This window comes from Ictalurus furcatus, chromosome 21, assembly GCF_023375685.1.
Source record: "Ictalurus furcatus strain D&B chromosome 21, Billie_1.0, whole genome shotgun sequence".
Classification (NCBI taxonomy): domain Eukaryota; kingdom Metazoa; phylum Chordata; class Actinopteri; order Siluriformes; family Ictaluridae; genus Ictalurus; species Ictalurus furcatus.
In genome coordinates, this window is record NC_071275.1 from 12550562 (window position 1) to 12576220 (window position 25659).

A 25659-nucleotide genomic window follows, 5' to 3' on the forward strand; every position below is an offset into this window, starting at 1 on the left:
TTGAAACATGACAAATAAACCAGCATCATGGCTTTATTTGAAATGAACTGTTCATCAAGGACTTTACAAAATCAAGTCTTAATTAGAAAAAGACAATGCATCAAAACCCATAATGGTCTCTATGAACACACAGGTTCTTATCAGTCATTTTAATTTTCCTTCAGCTCATAGAGCCCAAAACACTGTATGTAGATATTTAACCAAAGCTACAAGATTTTAATTCATTCAAAAAAAGATTCAACAGTTGTAGTTTTGTGTGGGTAACTGTACATGTCTTCTAGTGGAACTCATGCCAAATCACAGACAATGTGTGGAAGAAAACAAACCCTGAAAACTGTATAAACAATAAGGGGTCAAAAGGCCCTCCAAGAAAGGGAACAAAATAGGCTGTACATACAAAATTACCACATAAACTTGTTTAATGCCCAGGTGATGTAGGGGCATAAACATACACAAAGGTGTCAAAGCTTGCAAGAATTGAATATTAAAAAGAGAAAGCGAAAAAAGTGTAGCTCCAGGGATCACCGGCGAGTAGGCATAAGAAGTTGTGTAGCTTGCACCGACTCAGGGAAAAGATTGTGGTATGTTGGCAGAGGGACATATGCAGCTTTGATCATTTTACCTGTGAAAAGAACCATGAAACAACAGCTGTAGTGCCATGTAAAATCCAGATTGTTATTTAAGGACAAGTGGAATTACACACCAAATAACACTTGAAGTCACTCTAAAATCACTGAAGATTTCTTAAAAGTATGCTTTAAGTAAATTCAGCACTGAATCGAACAGAGCAGTTACCTCCAAACCAGCGTCCATGTAATGCACTAACAGCAGCCATTGCAGCAGGGATGCTTGGGCACTTCACATATACATTTCCCTATTTAAAAAAAAAAAAAAAAAAAAAAAGGACCACTATTAAGATTTAAAGATATTTATAGTTACCTTTTACTCATTTTGGCTTTTAATTGTTTTCCTAATAAATTAATTTATTATTATTTTTTTTTAAACACTGATCAATCTTGATATTTACCACGATATATTAATACAAAAAAAAATAGACAATACTATTTTAGAAAATATCCTTCTAGATAGACAGACTGAATAAAGCAAATGTAAAGCAACTGTAGTTGTTTAAACATGATTCCTCAATATGCGTGAGCAGGAGAAGGAAAATAATCTTGCATATCAACCTTAACCACCAAGTTACCGCTGCCTGTTTCTACTTAGCACTACTATTTTTTTTTTCTGAACATTGTTTATAATCATAAGATCATATACCTCAGTAGATTTCTTGTCCACATATATATGAATTACTCCACCATGTTTGTTACATTCTTCAATTACATCATCTTGGATTTCAACATCCCATCCAGGTTCATTCTCCCTAGTAACAGAACACAGAACATGAACATATTAAACTACTGTAATGCAACATATGTGTGTTAATTTTCAAATGTTGGACACTAGTAGGGCACTCACGAATTTGGATCAAACATGTTGGACAGCTGGAAGCAATGTGTGGCAATTGGCTGAGATGGTAGATTGAGAGGTTGATTTGTGGGCACGTTGATGTTGAAACTCAATCCAGGATTCATAGCCGCTAGAACAAGAAACTGAATGTCAAAACCTCAAAATTAATCACTAGGAGCATTAACAGTTAACTTAATTACTACATACCTGTAGCTGCTGCCATTGCCACCATTGAGTTGCTCATCTGAAGAGCCTGCTGTGCAGCTGGAGGGATCTGCATACCAGTCCCTTAAAAAGAAGAAAAGAGCTGCTCATCACCTCATTCTTTATCAGCTGCAAATGTATGTTTAGATAGTACAAGTATAAATCATCATTTAGAGGTGCATTCCAAATAGTTAATAAAATTTTTACCTTCGGCCAGCCTGGCCATTAGCTGCAGCCTCCCAGTGGTGCCCAGGTCAATGCCAGTCCTTTCCAGTTCATCGTTATCCAGAAACGAGCTGGCTGTAGAGGCATCAGTGCGCTCAGTCACATGACCCACTTTCATTGGCCTGCCAGCCAGTTCAAAGCCATTTAGCTGTTCCAAGGCTTTCTTCGCACACTCAGCATCAGCAAACTGGATGAGCAAATTAAAATAAGACAATATTTCTCTTGATGGCTCACCATTTTATTCTGTGACTCAATTACTTTGAGCTTTTCTATTACTTAAAATTTTTAGGCTGATATGCTTGAAATAGAAAACATGTCTTTAGTATTAACGTACTGTGATAAAACCATATCCCTTGGATCGCCCTGTTTCACTATCCATCATAAGCTGAATACTATCAATCTGTTAGGAAGACAAAGCAAAAGGACAGGTTAAATACAGGTGTTTAATCAAATAGCAATGAAAGTGAACAGCAAAGTAAAGCAGACAGGGATGAGCTGTAGACTTAAGCAAATGAGCCTTCACCCGTCCAAATGGTTCAAAGATCCCTCTGAGCATGTCCTCTGTGATGTTGAAATGCAGTGAGCCAACATACAGCCTCATAGGTCCAGCACTGCCTTTCTGTAGGTTGTTGGCCATTGCAGCAGCTCTGTTCTTTTCAGCCTGGAAAAAAGTAATAAGAATAATTGCACCCAGATCAGGATACCTCAAACCACAAATCTAATGTAATTATCTGCTGGAGGACATCTCTTACCTGTGAAGCCTGAACAATGATTGGTACTCCAAGCAGCCTTTGCCCAGACAGACCAATTGCTAGCGGTACAGAGGTGGCGTCCACAAATTCAATGTAGGCTATACCCTTGGACCTTCTGGAGTTTCTGTCAGAGATCATCCTCACATCCCTCACCTGTTAAATGATGACATCAGTGTTAATACAGTACTTTTGTTCATACAAAAATGATCAGAATGACTAAGAACCAGCTCACTAAAATAATGCAGATACTGACTTTTCCCACAGCAGAGAAGAATTCTTCCAGGTCCCGGGGCCGGATTCTGGCAGCAAGTTGCATGCAAAAAACCGTGCGGGCATCCCTCTCCTCTGGTGTGAGGTTATCTATAGGCTGTCTGTAAAGGGAAAAAATAATTGTAGCAATACATCAATAAGAGTCATTTAAAGTACACCCCCCCCCCCCCCAAAACAAACAAACAAAAAAAAAACAACCTTACCTGATGGGACTTTTGTCTCGTCTGAATGGGCTACGGCTTCTAGACTTTCTTCGGCTACGTGAAAAGACTCTCCATTAGTATTTTTACCAAAGGTTCAAAGGCTTGCACATTTTGACTCATACACTGAACAGGCAACTACCCACACAACAAAAATAGTATCATAGAAACCTTAGTTTGATGATAGGCAGTGGGCCAGTCTTCCCCCTGGAACCACCATTAAATTTCAGGCCAGAACTGTGATTTAAAAACAAGGTTTATCTCAGCAGCGACTACTATCGCTCTACTCCCAATGGTCATCATGAAACTTTTAGGGTTATTTGGAGACACCAGGTTAAGTTTGATCGGTTAACTATTCCACTGAGAACCAAACAAGCATAATTACTAATTTGAGCGCACACGGATGCAGAAAAATGACTTTACGAGACCGCTTTCAGAAGGTTTTGGCGAATAAAAAAAACATTAATGAACACCAAAAAGACCAAAATCTATGTAATGTAGCTATACACAGAAGACGAATCTAAGGCCTAACCGAGGGGAGGTATACATACAAGGCTGTTCTGAAGCGAGCGCCACGCTCCCTGCTCCTGGAACGACTGCGTTTCCTCTCTCGGCTCCGACTGCGTCTCTTGTCCCGGCTCCGGCTCCTCTTTCGTTCACGACTCTTCTCCCGGCTCCGGCTCCTTTTGCGGTCCCGGCTCTTGCTTCTCTTTCTCTCCCTGCTCCTACTACGACTTCTGCTCTTCTTTTTCCTTCCATTTTGAAAGTTTATACTTGTCAATTTGCACATGTTTAACCCAATGTAATCTGCTGGCTCATGACTGCAATGTTATAGAAACACTTACAGCGATTTTCAATTTAATCCATTCAGGTGTCTAAAAGAATATATAAATTCTAATTCAGCACAATCACAATAATTATTTGTTTAAAATGTGTCAAATTAAGACAGACTTACTTCTTGCTCCGTTCTTCATGCCCATTGGAACTTATGGACTTGGTCTCATCCTAAGCAGGGTCGATAGAAGAACATCATGAGGAGGACGGCGTAACATTGCAAGTCGTAAGGATAAGGGGGTGGGAACAAAAGAGAATATAATACGATCATTAAATATGTGCACTTTAGAAGATTTATGTGTAGGAGAGTGACAGAAAAGGGTCATTAGAACCACAAGGCTGCCGTTTTCTTCCTTCCTTACTAATGCTTACATTGCGTATGTAGTTCGTTCAATAGATCAAGGTCTAGTGCTATGCTGTGAATGTAAGAAAATGCATATTTAGTGATTTCATTCTTTTAGCAGCCTGAAAGGATCTGTACCAAGGCTATCTGTGCCTATAAGACCCAAAGTGGCAATGCTAGCAGCCAGCCACTAAGTGAGCTCCTGTGGTGGATGCCATTCCAGTGATCTTCACCCCATTTGCCTTCGTGGATTGTAAGAGTTCGATGCCACCTCTGTCACACATCTCGCCCTGAAGCAAACAGGGATTCACACGGCTTAGTAATATCGACTCCCAAAGAACATCTAAAGCTGAGATGTTCTTTAATCTACCTAACAATTTGCATGAGTGTCTTAAAACAAAGTGGCCATTTGCATTCAGTAGAAAAGGTCTCTTGATTGAAAGCTTTTTGCAATATGCAGAGAGCCATCATTTCCTTTTTCTGAGACCAATGAAATAACCACACATTGGTATATGAAAGTCAACTGCATGCATAAATGCTAAACACAATGAATTTCCCTTCAATACATCAATATTAATGATTTTTTTTTGTTATAGGTTATGATGTACATCTCTGTTCATTTCCAATCCCATGAAAAACATGAGCAGTGCATGGAATAGCTTGTATGGCAAGTCCATTATTATAACAAAAGCCATAATTAGATTACTTAAGACATGCAAATCATAATTAACCTTCAGTAACGACTTTAGCTTATACTGAATACCAAATGTAAGGGTAGGTGCTAAAATTACCATGCATACAAAAGTGTGAATAGTCTCCAAAGACTTCATACCAGCACTTAAGTTCATGTGCATCCACTGCATTTATTTTGTCGGTACCAAAATCAATCAGCCTAAATATTTTCAACCATGGGTACCACAGTACATCAATATATGGGGCAATTACTACCTTCATTTTTTTGACAGTTCACACTGGAATTCATGGGAGTAGAGGTGAGATATAGGCATGTCTACAAAAAGAGATAGATGGGCGTTTATTCATTGAAACCACTATCATATAAACAAACATGGTATTTATCTGTACATAAACTAGCGAAAACAAGGCGTAGATTGGACTGCAGTTTCAATTAAATGTATTTAGTTTATCGCGCTAAACTAAATACCCACCTTTTTATAGGGCGCCTCAAGCATGGCTTCGATGTCAAAGTCGTCGGCCATGATGGCGGAGCTCTGCTAGCACATAAAAACAGGTACAATTACACATGATAATAGACTCGCGAGAACAGCGTTCTCTTCCGAGACATATTTTACAATCCACAGTCACTTACGTATGATCATAGAAGAAGGAAAAATATATTTTTTTAAATCTACAAATTAGACAATTTCGGACGGCGAGGAAGTCTAACTTATAGCTAAGCTATATATGGCTGACTAGCTAAGGTTTCTCTGACACGGATAGCTAGCAGCTACGCCACAAAGGCATATTAGGCAAGATGTTTGCAAACATTCACATTACACGTTAACTTTTCCTAAAAAAAAAAAAAAAAGCTTGCGTAGAACATTATTATGATAGAAAAAAAATCGGAATTACCCAGGCTAGTTATATAAACACGGCTAGCAAGGCCTCAATCGGCCTTCGGTGTAAACTGCGTTGTTGGCAACAGGCTAGCACGTAACTAGGTTAGCAAACAAAACAATGCAAACGTGACGTTTTACCGACATCATTTCAGAATTTACCGCTGAAGTTGTTTATCGACAATGTATTGACTACTGACAAGTAATTACTTGGCAGACCATTAACGTCTCCTATTCCGCCTTACCGTGTTAATGCGGCCTACAGGAATCCTCTTTTAAACGACGTCCCTCTTCAGTATTATTCTGTTGCAGCCTGGAATTCTCGAACGCTTTTAAAAGTACTCAAAACATGTAATTCTGTTCAAGTTCCTGTTTTTAATAAATGCTAAATTGTGTACTAAAATAACGCGCTCCGCGTCCGAATTCTCCGACAGGCCGTGGCGGCAAACTATTATGGCGCACGAACCGTCCTTGTTGCATAAGAGACACTTCCGGATTTGTCCACAAGAGGGACACGCGGGGACTGCGTACTGGAGCTTCAGGTGGGTTTACATATGGGGAGGAGCAATGAGTGTAATCCCGCCCGCAGCTATTTTGTGCCGGCTGTTCCACTGGTGTACAAGAATATACGTATACAGTATTTTCATTTAAAATGCGTATGCAGGGGCGCCGCTACGGTTTCTGGGCCCCCTGCCTAAGTTGTACTCCGGGCCCCAAGCCCCCACCCCCAATTATCTTTTTTTATTGCCACGTTTAAAAACAATAATTATCAATAAGCATAACAATTATTGCATTATATTACATCTATTCATTCATTGCATATTCAATAAGAGACTATAAAGAACTACATTTTAACCGTTTATTAAATTAACTGAAATTATGCATTTTATAACTATATACAAATAACTATATATAGGCCTACAAAGCAAGTAATTAACACCATTGTACTCTCTCTCCCTCATATACAGACACTATAGAAATTCTGTCTGGATGTCTTTTTAAGCTGTCGACTTTCTTATTCACCAAGAACAATGAACTTTATTTATTTATTTATTTATTTATTTATTTATTTATTATTCATTGAGTGAATAATACGTTTATTTCAATTGATTCCTCACATAGAGCTATTGCAAGGCTTTGGAAAGCTTGAATATATACAATACTGGATTAGTTTTATTGTCGTTTGGTGCTTTTCCGTCCTTGTTGAAGCTCAATGCTACACTACAAATGCTCGATTGCATGGAAAAACATATATTCTTGGAAATATTGTGTTCCAGCTTCCAAGAATAAACATTGGGGTGAGTAACTGATATAACTGACATAAAATAGAAAGTCCAAGCTTCTTATGGGCTAGCTTCAGAATTATTTAATCATTTTCATGTTTTTCTTTCCTCTTTTGGTATCCCGATTTTGTCTGCGCCATCTCTTGCCATCTACCTGATGCATGTAATGACCCACAACTGTGAAGTTTGTGCCGCGTTTCTGAATAATCCGCGGGACATATTAAGGGGACACAGACATGCACTTGGCACAGCCACCCCGCCTTGCCCTGTCTGCCCCATCCCCTACAGCGCCCCTGTGCGTATGTATATTAAAGGGAGCTGCACTGGCTATAAGAATTGTTGTACTTGTATATAGGTCTGAAATAGGTCTCAAAGCAAAACCATGCAGGGAAATGAAATCCAAATGAAATGGGAGGGGGTGAGCTGTATGGTGAAGTACCAAGTTAAACACATACTTTGCAATATGACAAAAAAATGACATGGTGGACATGGATGATCCATGTACCAAATATTTTGTGTCCTTCTTTGCCATGAAATACTGAACAGTGGAATTTGGTTACATGATCCCAGCATGGAATTCCCATACAATTTCTGGGAAGGGCAGAGCAGATTTTACCTTTACAAATATCTTGAGAACTATGCGAGTTACCCCTGATCTTCTCTCTCCAGCAGATGTACTGGACGCAGAGAACATCAACCATGGAGGGCACCTTACTTATGCAGCATCCTTTAATTGGCTGTCCAGCTTCAGTGCAACAGAGATAGATGCTTGTCTTATCTACCTGTTCAGGTTTTGTGGACCTCTTTCACTGTGCTGTGTATGTGAGTTCTACAGACTTGGATTTAGACTTACAATATAAATCAATATAGACAGACATGTTTCTGTGTACATGAGAGAGACTGTCTATATAGAGAATGTGAAGATACAGCACGCCATTTTGCTTGTTGGAGCAGGGGCGCCATCTTGTGAGGATCACGCTCTGTTACAGATACCTGCGTACCTTTTGATTTGTTTGGCTAAACAGTTGCTTAAATCAGGGGTTCCCAAACGTTTCCAGGGCAAGGCCCCCCAAATGGCTTTAACATTTGACCGAGGCCCCCCTTTTGCAAGATGTCTTTAAAACACATTAAAAATTCAGACTTCTGAATATATCACCCTTTTTTTAATTAATAATTACATATTATATCTTTCCATTACATTACATTACATTAGGAATTGACTGTGTGTGTGTGTGGTTGTCTGAGAGTGAGAAAGAGAAAACATACTAGTGGGAGGGATGGGCTTGGCGGCTCCGACCAAATTGTTGAGGCCCCCCCGGGCGCTCCCTGGTGGCCCCACTTTGAAAACCACTGGCTTAAATCATTCAAATCTTGATGGAGAAAGAAAGAGATGAATAAGGGGGGGAAAGGGACCCGACCGGAAGAAATTAAATCTCAATGCCAAGCGATGGTATTTGGACAAACTAAGCACAATAAACAACATAGATCCATGTGACTAAAGGCATCTAAACACAAGCATTTAAACAAGAAATCTGATCCAGCATCACTGATCTGCCTTTTAAATATGTAATTTCAATAATTAATTTTTTTGTTATTTATGTATTTTGTATTTTATATTTTATTTATTTCATATTTATTTATTTTGCTTACTGGGTTTTTGCTTATAGGGTTTTTTTTGCTTATTGTCAGGTATTGTTCTTGAAAATTATTTAAAAATATATACTTTTTTTAATGTTATGGGTATTTTTTTACTCAGCTTCCATATGGGATCAATTTCCCATCAAAAGTATTGTGGTCACGGATCGAAAAATTATAAGTGTGAATCAAACATTTAAAAACACATGCAAAATTATATTGCACAAAACTGAAACATGAATTCAAAGTTTTTTGAATCGCGCTCAATATCATTTTCCTTGGTCATATTACTGTGTTTTTGTGCTCTCTGACATTTTCTCTTCATGTTTTCTCTTTTTGAATGCTTGCACTGTTTTTCCCTTTGCACTTGTTTACACGTTCTCTGCTTGCTTTTGCAAAAGCTGCAGTTCGAGTTCCCTTTCAAAGCACAACGCTTTGGGAGCGCCCTTGCGCATGACCGGCATCTGAAGCTTGTGTAACATCATGTCTATTTATAGGCCTGCCGTGATCAGGTGATGTGGCAATTAAGCGCATCACGTGTGATATATATATGGCACCTGTGAACCGCGCCGTCAGCCTTATTATCTTCAGCGAGACTGTAACGCTCACAAAAAAATGCTTCATTTACTCTCTATCTTTTCAAAAAATCTCTTGACTTTTCTATCCCTTTAAGAAAAGAGAAGAAAAAAAGTAGACCTGCTGAGTGAGCTTGACACTGGGGAGAGAATTGGACCTGAGGCAGTGGCAGAGCTGCACTGCACCACAGATTTGTCTCTCTGGGTGACCAAGCAAACGGCCTGTCATATCGGCCGTTCAATGGTTAGCTTGGTTGTGGCGGAGAGGCACCTATGGCTCAACCTCTCAGGGATGGGGGACAAAGGTAGGGTCTCCTTGATGGACACCCCTGTTAAACCTTATGGCCTGTTCGGTGGCGCAGTTAATGCCATTGCCGACAAGTTTCTCAAAGCAAAACAGTACATAGCGGCGTTCAGCCAGTTCCTTCCCCGTCATGTTGAGTTCGCTTGGGCATCTATGAGTGGAGCCCGGGCCAGCACTAGTGCGAGGGAGGCACAGAAGGCAAGTGTGGGGGTCTGCCTCCCCCAGCGGAGAACCAGGGGGACCTTACGGCCAAAGTCGCAGCCTGCTAATAGGCCTGATCTGAGAATGATTATAAAAGCCAAGCAGGCAAGGAAGGAGCGGTCCTGATGGGTCACGGAGGGACATATCAGGGGACATGAAGTTGTTAGAGCAGATAGCCACCATTGCTACTGTAGGGCCTCCCGTATCCAAGGCCATCCCAAGTTTTCAGTGTTCTTTGGTCAGCGAGCTGTCACAGGGCAACAAAAATCTGAACAGAATGTGGAAAAGTTAACGTCAGTAAAAGACCATCTGGCAGCGTGGAAACTACTGCCAAATGTGTCTCCATGGGTTCTGTCTACCATAGAAAAGGGTTACCGGGTCCAGTTCAGAGCTCGATCCCCACCGGTTCAGAGGTGTGCTCACCACAGTAGTCAGCACAGATTAGAGCCCAATGTTAGTACAGGAATTAAGATCCCTCTTGGACAAAGGGGCCATAGAACATGTACCCCGTTCCCTAAGGGTGGGAGGTTTTTACAGCCATTATTTCCTGGTCTACAAAAAAGATGGGAGTATGCGGCCAATTTTAGATCTGCGTCATCTGAACCGTACTCTTCGGACATACAGGTTCAAGATGCTGATGCTCAAACTTATCGTGCCACAGATTCAGTTCGAGGACTGGTTTGTGATGATAGATCTAAAAGACGTATATTTACACATAGGAATATCGCCCAGTCACAGGAAGTTCCTGAGGTTTGCATTTGGAGACAACGCATACCAATATCGGGTTCTTCCCTTCGGGCAAGCTTTATCCCCCTCGCACCTTCACAAAGTGCATGGATGCTGCTCTGGCTCCCTTGCAACTCCAGGGCATCTGTGTACTAAACTACCTGGACGACTGGTTAATTCTAGCACGATCCAGGGAACTGGCCCTTCAACATCGAGATGTTGTTGTTCTCACCCACATGAGGAGCTTGGGGCTCAGGTTGAACCTGTGAGGGAAATTATTCATTTTTACTTTGTAATAGTTTTGTTCTTATTCTGTTTCATTCTCATCAGAGGATAACACCTAAGAAGGCCATGTCATGTCACTTAGATCAGTACAGAATGTTTATCTGATATACAGAGACACAAACATGTTCTTCTGTTCAAGGTTCATCTGCACATCTTCTAAGACCCTAAAACAAACCCTGTTTGAACTGCCTCAAACCACTTGTTATCGGTATACAGAAGTGTGTCATGCTCTGTGTTTCATATATATAGTAGAGGTTCAGCACAAGCACTTGAGAGCACTCTCATAATTCTATCCTGCTTTATTCTATCCTGTATTAACCATCTTCCTGTAATAAACCTTTTTACCTTCAGAGGACGACTCTGCGAGTGTTGTCTAATTTCCCCGACAATTTGGCGTCTCCTGGCTGGGCTGTGCGAGTCTTTTCAGCTTTTCTGGACAACAAGCAAACTGGTGGACGCTCATGGAAAAGTTTCACCTTGAAGTCCGTGTTGACGTGAAGGCGGTTTTCTCTTGGTTGTGCAGAGCGAAAGATTGATGCAGCCTTACCACTGACTGGTAGGAATCATCAAGACAATACTGGGAGTCTGGGGGTAGACACTTCAGCTGGAAAGATAAACCAAAGAGAGATATTGAAGTTTATTGGGTGGAAGACTTGATGATCAATCACGCCAATCACACTGTTGCAGCAGAAAGAGTGCATGACACACACACTTTTACCCAAATTTGGTATTTAGCTGATCGTGGTGACGGGACTAAGTGCCTAAGGCGATGTGATTTCTATAGGTCCCGCGAAGTTCTTTGGTAGACTATTGCTGCAGATTGGACGACAATTAGTAGTTAAAAGCCCATATGCCAAGATATTGGCCGCCTCTGTAAACCTTTCTGTACCAGCTTTCATCAGAAGAATCATTGCCAACAGTGCTACCCACACAACATCACACGTCCCCTCGAAATGCAGACACATAATGGTTATTCTATCATTGAACACATGCCGTCTGTGATACGCAACCCTCCGCAGACTAGTGAGATGGGGTTTGATTGGCTGAACTCAGTACTCGGGGCATGGGGCTCGTGGATATTAACCGTCTGTCTACCAATAGGTGCAATAATTCTTCTTGTCTTGCTCATTTTGCCTTGTATTGTTTCTCTCATTTGGAGCAGTCTCTCATGCTCGTTGAAATCACTAATGACCAAATGCTGATGTTGACAAAGACTGATTATGATACCTATGATGACCAACTTGACTTAGTATCAGATTCTCCCAGCGACACTGATGATGACGACCCATTGACATCCATTTCACACCTATTGTAAATATTCCTTTGACCAGGACGACTCTCATTTCACTCTAAAATGAGCTCACTTGACTACAGGATACTTTATATACACAAAAACAGCCTTAGAGCCTTCATTATGTCTGTTTTATGATGAATTCAGTTGAACCATGAAAGGATTCTGAAGTTCTGATGTATTCACAGCATAGTAATTTCTCTGTTAATTTTAGTTATCATATTTTGTAATGATAAAATGGGGGAAATGTGAGGGAAATTATTCATTTTTACTTTGTAGTAGTTTTGTTCTTGTTCTGTTTCATTCACATCAGAGGATAACACCTAAGAAGGCCATGTCATGTCACTTAGATCAGTACAGAATGATTATCTGCTATACAGACACAAACATGTTCTTCTGTTCAAGGTTCGTCTGCACATCTTCTAAGACCCTAAAACAAACCCTGTTTGAGCTGCCTTCGCATACCTTCCTGGGACCTTTCTGTGGTCCTGGAAGGTCTGTCAGGGGCCCCATTTGAGCCCTTAGAGTCAGCCTCTGAGAAGCTTCTGACTCTAAATGTAGCTCTACTGCTGGCCCTGACATCTCTCAAGCGAGTAGGAGATCTACAAGCTCGCTCTGTTGCCCCTTCCTGCCTTGACTTTACCCCTAGATTAGCCAAGGCCTTCCTGTATTCTAGGCCGGATTATATTCCTAAAGTGCCTACATCTGCTGCCCAGTTTGTAGTGTTGCAGGCTTTCTGCCCTCCTCCGTTCCTCACACCGGGACAAGAGAGAATGCACCTGTTGTGTCCAGTAAGGGCTCTCTGCACTTACGTCCACCACTCTGGCCAGTGGCATAAGTCGGACTAGCTGCTGGTTTGCTTTGGTGGCGACAGTAGAGGTGATGCTGTGTCGAAGCAGCGCATCTCTAATTGGATAGTGGAAGCAATCTCTATCACTTATGAGGTGCACGGTCTTGTTCTGCCTCTGGGCATAAGGGTTCATTCCACTAGGGAGGGCGCCTCCTCGAAGTCTTTGTCCAAAGGGGTATCCTTACAGGATGTGTGTGCTGCTGCGGGGTGGTCTACGCCACACACATTCATTCGATATTACAGCCTGGATATTCATTCCACCCCGGGCTTGAGTGTCTTGCAGTCACCCTCGGGCTTGGGTCTTTTTGAACAGGCCGTACCCTTGGTATGACGGAGTGGGTATTCTCATTCCCGTAGCGTTGTGCTAACGCAACATGGAGTTCCCCTTGAAAGGGAATGTCTGGATTATGCATGTAACCCTGTTCCCTGAGAAGGGAACAAGGCATTGCGTAGCTTTGTCATACCGAGGTGAATTGTGTCTTCGCTTCAGATAATAGAGGCTGATGGCACGGTTCACAGGTGCCATATATATCACACGACACGCTTAATTGCCATGTCACCTGATCATGCCAGGCCTTTAAATTAGGCATGATGTTACACAAGCTTCAGATGCCGATTGCGCACAAGGGTGCTCCCATAGCGTTGTCTCATTCCCATCTCAGGGAACAGGGTTATATGCGTAAACCCAGACATTTCATGTAAATGAGGGCTGGCTTTAGCGTCACCATTGGTCCACTATAGCTCCTCCTCTAGTCAATCAATCAACAAGGAGAGTTGACGTCACTCCACTGCAACTAGTGCATCGAATTCAGTATAAAGGGAATCAGTCGTCACCACATCAATAAAGCCGTACCAACAGCTTTTCTAGTTTACCCTCACCAATCTATGCTCAATACCCTATTTATCATGAAGTGATAATAGTTTTGAACATCTGAAGGACAAATGGGATGTTCTTGAGTTAAAGTGTCATAGCAAAGGGCCTGCTTTAAATACTTATATCGATGTGGTATTTCAGTTTTTATTTTTAATAAGTGTGCAAGAATGTGTGTTGTCATAGTGGTCTGAGTGTACATTGTGGAATGAAAAAATACATTTTACCATAAGATGACATCATCATAAAAAGTGAATGAATACATTCTGAATGCACAATATAATGTTTTTCTTTCTCATTATACTTTCATGACTCCTAATGTTACATTTTATTAATCAGATAGAGTACTAATCAATATCAAAATATAAAATATAAATAATCCAGGTCTAGAGACAAGCGCTGCATGGCTTTCTGTAGTCGTGATAAAAGCCTCTCTAAAAGCAGCCTTAGCACTGCCTGTGAATATACACAAAATGTTCTGAAATTATCAAATCAATTTAAAGCCATCATTTAATTCCTTGCACCTAAGCCAAAATCCACAAAACTGACATGTTGTCACGGTGCGGGAGGTAATGGAGTTGAGGACAGATGCAAATGCAGATAAAGACGTTTTTTAAAAAGTGAGGCAGGCAGACAAATCAAAGTGTGGTCTAATAACAGGCAATGGTTCAAGCGATCGGCAAACGGGCATAAACAGGGCTAGGCTGGAATCAATACGTGAAACAAGGTCATTAACATGAAAAGAGAAACGAGGTCAATAACATGAAACGAGAAACGAGGTCAATAACATGAAATGAGAACCAAGAAACAACCGCTTAGTAAAGAGGTAAACTCAATACTGCGCGCCTTGCACAGAGACACGAGGGGTTGACAAAGGTAATCATGGTTTAAACACGGGCAGCTGAAAACAATAATGACACACACTCGGGAAACAACCAATGACAAAACGGGGGCGGAGACAGAACATAATCACAACAAAAGCACGTGTCCAAAGTAAACAAAGTCACTGTCCTTGAAAACCGAAAACCGTGCTTTCGCTGAGTGCTCGCTCAAATGGCTCATGCATGCACATGCACTTTGGTTTTCCGAGCATACTGCAAACTGCAGCGCTGTCTCAAGGGGAAATCATGACAGAACCCCCCCCAAGGGTGCCAGAAAACACTCCCCTCCCCTGGCGGTCCTGGCCCTTTGGGCAAAATCTCTTTAGCTGAACCAGGAGACTGAGCGACGTCCTCAGCAGAGCAGGAAAGCGGAGCGACATCCTCAGCGAATCTTGGTGTAGTGGCTTCCACGGCAGCGTAGGGAAGCAAAAGGGAGCTTTTGGCTGCAACGGGAGGTGGAGAAACTTCCTCAGTAGAACAGGGTGGCTGAGGGGCATCCTCAGCTGTATAGGGATGCTGAGTGGTGTCCTCAGTCACGCAGAGTCTGAGCATCATTCTCCATCGACTTTGCAGACTGAACTTGGTTCAGTCTGTGTTAACAGACTCAGGCATGAGCAGAAGCGGTTTTCCGAGCGTACTACAAACTGCAGCGCTGTCTCAAGGCGAAATCGTGACAGTTTCTAATTATGGCTACGTTTGGCCCTAAACAATTGCACTGTATATTTGTTGTGTGGCAAACATGAAACCTCTTTCAAAGTTACTGAAGACACTTTTCCTCATGCCATCTTGAACCAAAAACCAAGTCAACTGGGTCATCTCAGTATTTTATACATGACATGGAGCATAGTAGAATGTTAGCTACTTAAATGTTTCATGCAGTGCACTTGTCTGGGAACATCTGCACCAGTTGTTTCTCCACTCAGTTATACAGGTAGTTCCAGATTTTTCCATTGTTACCAGATTTTTCCATTGTTACATAAGAACAAGTGAAGTTTGTTGTTTTAAACATTGCTTACTTTTATATATTTATATTAAAATTTGTTTATATATTTAAATTATCCACAAAGTTTATTTTCAAGTAATTTCAAGAAAGCTTTACATTGTTTTCTCACATTCAATCTATTTGCTTCCAAATACCTGTTAGTTCTAGGTCTAAGTAGGTACTACTCTGCACATGTTCTTATGTGGTATATGTCTGTGTATATGTGTGTCTGTGTACTCTCATGTCTCAGACACAGACATGATTGCAACAGTTTCTCAAACCTGTGCACCCAGACCACAAGAACATCTGCATCCTTTCTGAAACTTAGTTTAAGAGATGCATATGTCGGCTGCCAACAGTAAAAGCCAGGTACACAGTACTGTACATGGCAGACCTTATATCATATTTCCTCAAATCAATCACTTTAAATTACTTTTAACTATAACTCTCTAAATAATGTATATATCTAGTGTCAGTAATGGGTGTATTACTATGTTTCCAAATATTATTATCAGACACTTCAGCTCTTTATTTCCATATGGATATGTACTGACAAATGCAGGAAGGCCATATGTGCACTGAAGTAGTTGGTTTATTGATGAGCCCAAAACTTATAGCCCTATTTAAAACAAGAAACTGCAGTGCTCAGATCTACATTTGTTATGTACAGCAAAGTGCTTTCATTTCTTCCCACATACAGAATATATTGTATGTTCAGATACATGGGACTTTTCTGTAGCTGCCTACAACTTCAGCTGCACACATACAAATGAGGATAGCCAAGCTAATCATATGGAAAATAAACATACTAAGATTCTTATCTAAGATTCTTATCACACAATAAGATAACAAACAATAAATTGAGGAGACAGATTCATGAAATATACATCAATGTCAGTTACGCTGCAATTATGATGAATGCTAAAATAACGAAACTTATATTCACTAAAATTAAATGTGGTTGCATGTAAAATTAAAGCTTATTGCACGCAGTGATTGCAAGGTGGAACTAGATTTCTATGCTTTTATGTAAATATTTTTTGCAGTATATCATTGGTCTGTATTTTTATTTGGAAACAATTAAAATGATCATGCCAGAGGAACCATTTCAAAGTAAGTTTGCACTGTAGTACTGAATAAGTATGCATTTGAGAAATACGATATACTGTATATTCTATTAAACCTTACTGGGTCACTAGAGACCCATAAGTTTATTTATAGTACACTGTAAAATATTTTTTTTATAATGAACAACTGTAAACTTACTTAAAGATAAGTACTGTAATATCTTACATAGTATAAAATTCTCGCTTGGCTGATGATTTAAAAAGTGACTTATAAAGATACAACTGAGCTGAAGGTTAAGGGTCTTGGTTAAGGACCCAACCCTGGCAGTTTGGCTGTGCTGGGTTTTGAACCCAGACCTTCTCATCATTAACTTAAAGCATTAACAACTGAGCCACCACAACCAGTTCAGCTGACTCATACTGGTTCATCCAACTCCATCACTGAATTAACTCACACTAAAAGATTGAATTAACTCAGTGCAAGTTAGTTGAGCTAGTTGTGGTGGCTCAGTGGTTAAGGCTTTGTGTTACAGAACAAAAAGTTGTGTTCAGTCCCAACACTGCCAAACTGCCATGGTTGTGTCCTTGAGCAAGACCCTTAACCTTCAGATCAGTTGTAGCCTGCCTCAACTATAAGTAGATTTTTTTAAAAAAAGCATCAGCCTAATGGGCAAATGTACTGGTTTATGTTATTTTATACTATATAAGTTATTACAGTACATATTTATTATTACAGTACATAATAATGGCAACTCTGTTGCCAGTAAATTACTGTAAAAATTTACAGTACATTCTTTAGTGATATGCATTGTATAAGTAACAAACAAAATATAAAAATAAAATTGTTATTTAGTTATTACCAATACAATGCTTTGCCAGCTATACACTATTACTGAAGCATGTAGAAGTATTTATGTTCTAAGTGTTGGTTCACTAACATATTGTATGAACAGGTGAGAAATATCCATGCATAATGATGGTCAAAGTCAAAAGAAAAAATATTTAATAACAGTCAAATTCAAAAGAAAACTAAGCTTAAGACCTGATTTGTACTGTTATGTAAGGCAATGTGGTTGCATTGTACTTTGGTTTGTTACTGTAAATGATGGCTAAAATCTCAAGTACAATATCATCCACTCATCCTGTACTGACCTCATGGTTTTTCCATGGAAGATTATTTTACTCAGTATTCTGAATACCAACAATGCAAATCTGTGTTGGTGTAATCCATGTGATTATAGAACAATAAACCACATTATAATATACCTACCAATTAGGCATAGCACAGTGAGATCATACGAAGACTCTGAGACCAGACTGTGGAATATTGTACATTCAGACAAGCCTTATACAATGATACCTAAATTATTCTTAAGCATATAACCTTTCATCATGGATGTGGCATCAGTTAACAAACACACAGCATAGCTAGTTCTAAGACTAGTGAAACTATATGAAAAATTAAACTCTATGAAACTTATGAAAAAGTGGTGGTCATACATTTGAAGTCATTTTGAACTGGTCTGGCTGATCTTGTAGGGACTACAATAAGAAAAAAACACTCAGTGGACCTGCAGGTTGATGCGACAAACTGTCATTATGCAGCCTGAGCAAACGAGGCTAACCTAAAAACAAACTCATTTGATTGAGCCACCCTTATTTCCTTGGTTAGTTGCTGCTGTATCACATGTCTCGGTATCTTTGCAAAGGTGGCAGGAATTGAACCGCATTATCTATGTAAGACCAAACCTGTCTGTGCTGATGGTGATAGGAAAATTAAATTCAAGCTGAAATTAATAAAAGCACGGGTGTTTTTTTCAGAAAAAAAAGTCTCATTTGAAAACAGCAAGAAACCAGAGTACTCAGTCACCCTAGCCAACTCCTTTGTGCAGGAACAGCAGACAAAAGAGAAAAACTCACGGTCTTGTACAATCACAGACAAGGATCATCACAGATGAATTACCTAAAGGATGCACTAGTACCTACACAAATGATCCACGAAAGAGTTAATGGGGCCAGCTGGCAGACACAGATTTATAACCCTGATCAAGGCAGCTGTAGCCACACTGCAGAAATCACATGCATTTACAGACTCGGGCTAGATCCCCTCCCCACCATTAATAAAACCTACTTACTTCCCCTCCCTGATGTTCTGCATAATAACTGTTGCCTGCATGGCCACTTGCACAGCTTCCAGAAAGAAAAGTCCCCAGCCCCACTATCCCTATCCTCAAATTCCTCTACGTGCCTTTCATTCTCAGCCTGACCAGGAACACAATGACATGAATGGACAGTACAGGGGCACCATTTAAATCACACCTGCATTGCAAAGGTGTTGCAACATTAGTGAGGCACTGAAAGTTCTGCTACTTAATTAAAGAAAAGGAAATCAATGTTGTGACAAGCACCTGTATTTTTATGCAGTGATTTCTGCCTTGCAGGTTTCTCCAAGTTGTTGTATGCTTATCAAGTGCTATGTTAAGTGATAATCATCTGGTGTGAAGCAAATCTGTAGATCTGTAGATTTGCTTCACATCAGATGATTATCACTTAACATAGCTTCCTATCCACAAAATATCTTGTTTGGGTAGAATAGTAATGCTCTTATGATCAGTCATAAAATTATGAGTACTTTGTATTTTATAAACACCCCTTTTAAAGGCTGGCACTGATGCTGCAATTCTGCAGATCAGGGACATTAAAATGTTGTACTATGTTGTACTGACAAACAGACAACACTTCAGACTTGATGTTAATACTTTGTCCCCTGTCACAAAGAAACTTTAAATCATTTGCTGTTTTTGAACTTTTCTCAACCTGCCATGATGCTATCTGTAACGAATGTCTGCCTTTTCTCTGAAACTGAGCCTCAAGTACCAGAATACTTAAGGGCTCTACAGACCCCTTTGCTGGTTTTTCCTAAGCCAATAAGATGTGTCATGCTTGAAAAACAAAAACAAAAGCACGAAATGCAAGAATCAATAAAGATATAAAATAATGGAAAAAGAACTGTCCAATGTCAGAGACTTAGATTTAACATGTTCAAGACCACTATTTTTCTCACTGGCAAATATGTCTGGCAGCAATGGTTAACTTGGCCTCAAACTCAGTAGGTAAACACCAGGTCAGAGATGCTTGGTACTAATAAGTCCCCAGAAATCATCTCATTCACCTCTGGAGTGCAGTAGTCTGGAAAGTCAAAGTGGGATCCTGAGTTGGCATGAAATGCTTCAAAGTCCTTGTCCAGATTGGAGCAGTCCATAGGTTTGTTTTCAAAGTTTGTATTAGACATGATATGCAAGGTTTCCTCCTCCAGTTCCTCATCTGAAGAAACAGATGACACAAAAGAGGAGGAGCTTGTGGAGGTTGGTGTGGAGGATCTTGTGGAGTTAGGTCCTTGCAACTCCGACACCACAACTTTTCTGAGTACCTTAGAGCCAGTGTCAGAGGCAGAACTCTGGAGGATGCTGGGCACTTTGACTCTGAGTTGAGATGGTCTAGGGTGCTGGTTCTTGGGGAGAATGATAGTAGGCTGATGTTGGAGAACAAGAGTTGTCTGGGTCTGATCATCTTGCACAGTTAATGAACTTGCCAGGTTTACATCCACTATGTCAACATCATGCATGCTCTCATTATAGTTCTTATATTTATTGCCATTACAAATCAGGTTTTGTTTGGAGGCAATTGGTTTAACTTTAAACTCTTTACTGGTGAAGCTGGCTGATTGATGTGAATAAGATTTGCTTACTTTCAGTGGGAGTTTTTCTTTGGCAGGCATTGAGCACTTGATTTTTTTCCTGGGACGATACTTATAGTCAGGGTAGTCAGCCATGTGTTTTAGACGCAGCCTTCCTGCCTCCTTGATGAAGGGTATCTTGTCATAATCTGAGAGGAGTTTCCAACATTTTCCAAGGTGCTTTGAGATCTCTGCATTGTGCATGTCAGGCCATTGCTCCATGATCTTCCGTCTCTCAACTTGAGACCAGACCATGAATGCATTCATGGGTCTCTTGATGTGCCCAGTAGGAGTTCTGCACCAGTTGGGGTCTTTGTTGGATGGGCTGTGCCTAAATACCTCATGTGCATCCTCGGCACCCAGTCCCACAAATATCTCTTGGGTTGAATCTCTGTCCATGGTTATAGAGTGTTTTTGCTGAACCATGACGCACAAGAAAGTTCTGTTCAAAAGTATCTCCAGAGGCATCCAGGACTAGACGATCCAAGACACATTAAAGCCTTTTACTGATGCCTGTTTTAGACAGAGACAATAGATTGTCAATAGATAGGATTTTTTATTTTCTTTCTAAACAATTCCTTTTTTTATTTCAAATGCTATATTAAATTATTTTCAAACAAGGAAGCATTTTCTACTTGTATTTAAACAAGTACAACATCCTTGCGCAAGAATTACAACTTACTTGTCATAAAAAAGTAAGAATGATTTACCAAGAAATTACATAACAGATATACTCTCTGTGTGTGTGTGTGTGTGTGTGTGTGTGTGTATACATATATATAAAATACTTACATCAAATGAGTGTTGAACAATGTGCTCCTTTTTCTTCTGCAGTTCAGCTGAGCTTTCCTCAGGCAGACATGAGCTGCAGTGTAGCAGCTGTGGCAAATGACAGTGAAAAATTACTAAGTTCCACTGTGTAGTTCCATCAAGCCTGCCCCATGCAGACTACATGTGTACCCTCACTGTAACACTCCCGCTCTCTCCCTCTTTTAGTCCCTGTCTGCTGTCTGCCCTCCCTATTCCTTCATTGTAGGGACGGGCCCCCATTTGCTGCTCTTTAAACCCAAACTGTAAACAGCTCAACCTTGCCAGGCACAGGCACCTCCCCCCCACCCACCACTCTGAGCTGTGTCTGTGTGTGTGACAGGAAGGGGGTGACTGTGTTCATGCTGTAAGGCAGAAAGAGAAAGCAGACTGGAGAGAGAGAGAGAGAGAGATGTTAAATAAGTGGCTAGTAACCTTAAACACTGTTAATTAATAGTTTACATTGTATGAATAATAGTTTCTAAAAAAAATACCTGTGTATCCAGTATAGAATGTATTCCTACGTTTTCGGGTTGTCTGTCTGCCTGTGCATCTAAGAATGGATCACTTTTTCTCTGTGCACTTTTGGCATTTTCGCGGGGGGGTTTGGGTGAAGGAGCATGGCAACAACCAGCTTAGCTTTTTAAAAATCTCTCCCGCTAACATGGCGTTAAAATACCTGTCGGCGTGGACTTCTCAGTGGAGGAGTGTAGTCTTGCGGTTGATGAAGTTGTTGGTTATGAGAGTTTAAAACCGGCAAGAATGAATAGTGCGGTTGTTATGTTTTTGGATGCAGTCGATAAAGTGGTAACACTTTAGAATACGGATCCGTCATTAATGATTAACTACATAGGAAGAAATGAATAACGCAATATTAACATTCTAGTAACTACTATTAACTAACTAGAAACTCTGATTAACGAATTAGTAAGTAATAGCACGCAGATGTATACGGTAGTTCACTATTAGCTAATCAATAACTACTATTTCTTTCATGCCTCCTGGAGAACTACTAAGAAACTATTAATAGCTACTATATCTTTAATGCCTCCTGGAGCTCTTCGGTTACTGAACACAACCTCTGGGTAACCATGGACAATCAACTGTCCTTTTCCTCTCACATTGCTAATCTGACACCCTCATGTCGATTACTCCTTTACAACATCAGAAGGATTCGTCCATTTCTATCCATACAGGCCGCTCAGGTGCTGGTCTCTTGTCATTTTGAGACTGGATTACTTCAACTCACTCCTGGCAGGTCTTCCTCTGAGTGCCATTCGACCTCTGCAACTGATCCAGAATGGAGCTGTGTGACTTGGTGGCAACCTTCCTAATTTCTCCCACACCACTACATTGCTATGCTCCCTCCACTAGCTTCCTGTAGCTGTCCGCATCAGATATAAAACACTTATGCTTGCCTTCAAAACCAAAAATGGACCAGCACCCACTTATCTCAAAGCACTTATCACACCCTGCACTGCACCACACTCCCTCCAGTCCTCTAGCACCGCTCAAATGGTCCCACCATCTCTCAGGATACAAGGAAGGCATGCATCAATGCATCTTCTCTGTTCTGGCACCTAGGTGGTGGAATGAACTTCCCATAGATGTCTGAAAAGCTGAATCACTGGCAGTCTTCAAATCAAGTCTAAAGACCTACCTCTTCCTAAAGTACTTAAATTAGCACTTTTCATTTAAAAAATTGTCTGTGTGTGTTCTTAATATATTACCTCTCAACAGAGTTTTAAGACTGATGGTATTTTTAGTCTGTGACCTAGTGAGCTAGTATTGGGATGTATTTATTGATAGAGACTTCAAAGTACTTCTGTAAGTCGCTCTGGATAAGGGTGTCTGCCAAATGCCATAAATGTAAATGTACTAAGAAACTATATTAATAACTTCTATTTCTTTCATGCATCCCGGAGAACTACTAAGAAACTATATCCAGTTTCATAATTAATGAGGAACCACTACTGTAAACGAATAGACAAGATTGTTTCCATAATCAATAGGTAATAACAGACTTATGATTTGGGTAAGCTGTTAATAATTAGTACATTTTATCATTCCTGCTAGAGAACTATTTACTAACTTTGGATCATTTTAAAGGAATGGCTTTTTAAATGCACATTTCAAAACCTTACTCCTGTGGTCAATTTACCGTCATGCCTTTGAACTTCACCCTTATTTGTAATAATTTTGCCACAGGATTATTAATACATAAATGAAGAGAAGACAGCTTAGGTCCACACTTCTCACTGAATCACTAGAGAGTCATGGAGACTACTGGAACATTTCAAGTCATCAGCCATACCCCAAATGCCAGAAAATTATAACCTATACAGTGATTTATTTATTTAACCTACCTCACAGAAATATATGGTTCTATTTAAGTCTACCTGATGGTTAGAAGATTCTATACTTTAGAATTAGGTTTTCATTAATAACTATTTTAAGAATCATGGTAGCCCACTAATAATGACTTAAGTGTTACTACATCCTTCTAAAGGAATTACTAGCCATTCAAATACTTTATTAATTCTGGTGCATCATTTAACTAGTTGTAGTGCACACATTTTAGTTTATGTTGTACACTATACACTTTTGTTAATATTGTTTTTTTGAGTCAAGTCAACATTGTGTGGGATGAGCTGAGGAGTGGATGGCTGGTCCGTGCGCATAAAGGACCAGCATGTGGCATTCACTGCTATGATGATGCCATTGGTAGAATATGTGATGCTGTGAAGGAATCTGACCTATACACCATTTGTCATCACTTCATCCATATCATGATTGACTTGGCTGTGTGGCATAGAGCATGTCCTGTGGGGAAAATAACAATTCTCAGAGTTTGGGAACGTTGAAGCAAGTTTTCTTCCAGGATAACATGTGCCTGGTTTGATTCATGCATCCTATGTGAATGGAGGACCACCAGATCAAGACCCTGTCATGGCCCATCTCCAGACCTGAACCCCATTGAAAAACTCTGGAATGTGATCAAGAGAGAGATGGGTTCTCACAAGACAACAAAGCTGAGCTGCTTGAATTTTTGCACCAGGAATGGCATAATGTTACCAAACAGCAATGCAAAAGACTGATGAAGACCATGCCAAGATGCATGAAAGCTGTGATTGGAAATCGGGTTATTCCACCAAATACTGATTTCTGAACTCCTCCTAAGATAAAACATTATTTAGTTGTTTTAAAAATGAATATGGACTTGTTTTCTTTGCATTATTTGAGGTCTGAAAAGACAGCATATTTAACATTTCTTCCAGATTCTAAATAACAATATTGTCAGTAGTTTATAGAATAAAACAAAAATGTTAATTTTACTCACACATACCTATAAATAGTAAATCCAGAGAAACTCCAGATAATGTTACAGTGGTCTATATATAGTGACAGACTTTCAGCTGTTTGCAATGAACAAATTTCTTCAAATCCCACCAGAGATTTTCCATGGGGTTCAAGTCAGGTGACTGTGATGGCCCTGTAGAATCTTCCAGGACTTCTTCTGCAACCAAGCCTTGGTGGAATTTGAGGTATGCTTGGGATCATTGTCCTGTTGGAAGGTCCAATGACGCCCAAGCTTCAGCTTCCTCACAGACAGCATGACGTTTTCTCCTAGGATTTCCTGATACTTCAATGATCCATCTCGCCTTCCACACGCTGTAGGTTTCCAGTGCCGGAGGATGCAAAGCAGCTTTTCTTTAACCATTGTTTGGTCAAACAACTTGTGTGCGTAGTCTCATTGTCTTGCTGCATGACCCACTTTCTCTTGAGATTTACTTCACGGACAGATGTCCTGATATTTTCCTTTACAATTCACTGGTATAATTCGGAATTCATTGTTCCATCAACAATTGCAAGCCGCCTGGCCCAGATGCAGCACAACAGGCCCAAACCATGATACTACCACCACCATGTTTGACAAACTGCAGATGTGCAGCAATGTTATTTTTGAAGAGCAGTGGCTTTTTCCTTGTAACCCTGCCATGCGTATTATTGCTGTTCAATGTTCTCCTGATGGTGGACTCATGAACATTAACTTTAGCCAATGGGAGAGAGGCCTTTAGTTGCTTAGAAGTAACCCTGGGTTCCTTTGTGACCTTGGGGACTATTACATGTCTTGCTCTTGGAGTGATCTTTGTTGGTGGACCACTCCTGGGGAGGGTAACAATGGTCATAAATTTCCTTTTGTGCACACAATCCGTCTGACTGTGGATTGCTGGAGTCCAAACTCTTTAGAGATGGTTTTGTAACCTTTTCCAGCCTGATGAGCACCAACAATGG

The 25659-nt window shown here is 40.3% G+C and overlaps 2 protein-coding genes and 1 long non-coding RNA gene across 13 annotated transcripts in view; 1 reads left to right on the forward strand and 2 right to left on the reverse strand.

Annotated features, from left to right (window-relative positions):
- On the reverse strand, nucleotides 1-6253 carry rbm39a (RNA binding motif protein 39a). Of its 7 annotated transcripts, XM_053652882.1 has the most exons (17): nucleotides 6115-6187; nucleotides 5462-5524; nucleotides 5244-5304; nucleotides 4074-4123; nucleotides 3670-3870; nucleotides 3290-3355; nucleotides 3122-3175; nucleotides 2902-3019; nucleotides 2649-2801; nucleotides 2420-2557; nucleotides 2231-2296; nucleotides 1879-2083; nucleotides 1675-1755; nucleotides 1477-1597; nucleotides 1276-1381; nucleotides 796-874; nucleotides 1-622 (listed from the first exon to the last, which is right to left on the reverse strand). In XM_053652882.1, exons 3-17 carry the CDS (start codon nucleotides 5247-5249, stop codon nucleotides 522-524), a joined length of 1545 nt encoding a protein of 514 aa, XP_053508857.1. In that variant the 5' UTR covers nucleotides 5250-5304; nucleotides 5462-5524; nucleotides 6115-6187; the 3' UTR covers nucleotides 1-521. The 7 variants fall into 7 exon arrangements, with proteins under 7 accessions (XP_053508857.1, XP_053508856.1, XP_053508854.1 ...); XM_053652881.1 differs by lacking the exon at nucleotides 5244-5304 and having other exon boundaries at nucleotides 3290-3325; nucleotides 6115-6253; XM_053652879.1 differs by lacking the exon at nucleotides 5244-5304 and having other exon boundaries at nucleotides 6115-6253.
- LOC128624960 (uncharacterized) overlaps nucleotides 6075-25659 on the forward strand; it is a 26676-nt gene continuing 7091 nt past the window's right edge. The window contains exons 1-5 of one of the 5 annotated variants that reach the window (XR_008388865.1): nucleotides 6075-6207; nucleotides 6304-6411; nucleotides 6992-7167; nucleotides 7338-7451; nucleotides 7822-7970. This is a non-coding gene — a long non-coding RNA (uncharacterized LOC128624960). Of the gene's footprint in view, nucleotides 6208-6303; nucleotides 6412-6991; nucleotides 7168-7337; nucleotides 7452-7821; nucleotides 14103-25659 lie in introns of those variants that run through there. The other 4 variants (XR_008388866.1, XR_008388867.1, XR_008388868.1 and 1 more) reach the window with 4 other exon arrangements.
- Nucleotides 18540-21645, reverse strand: sox12 (SRY-box transcription factor 12). Its single transcript, XM_053652886.1, has 2 exons — nucleotides 21349-21645; nucleotides 18540-21069 (listed from the first exon to the last, which is right to left on the reverse strand). Exon 2 carries the CDS (start codon nucleotides 21022-21024, stop codon nucleotides 19927-19929), a length of 1098 nt encoding a protein of 365 aa, XP_053508861.1. The 5' UTR covers nucleotides 21025-21069; nucleotides 21349-21645; the 3' UTR covers nucleotides 18540-19926.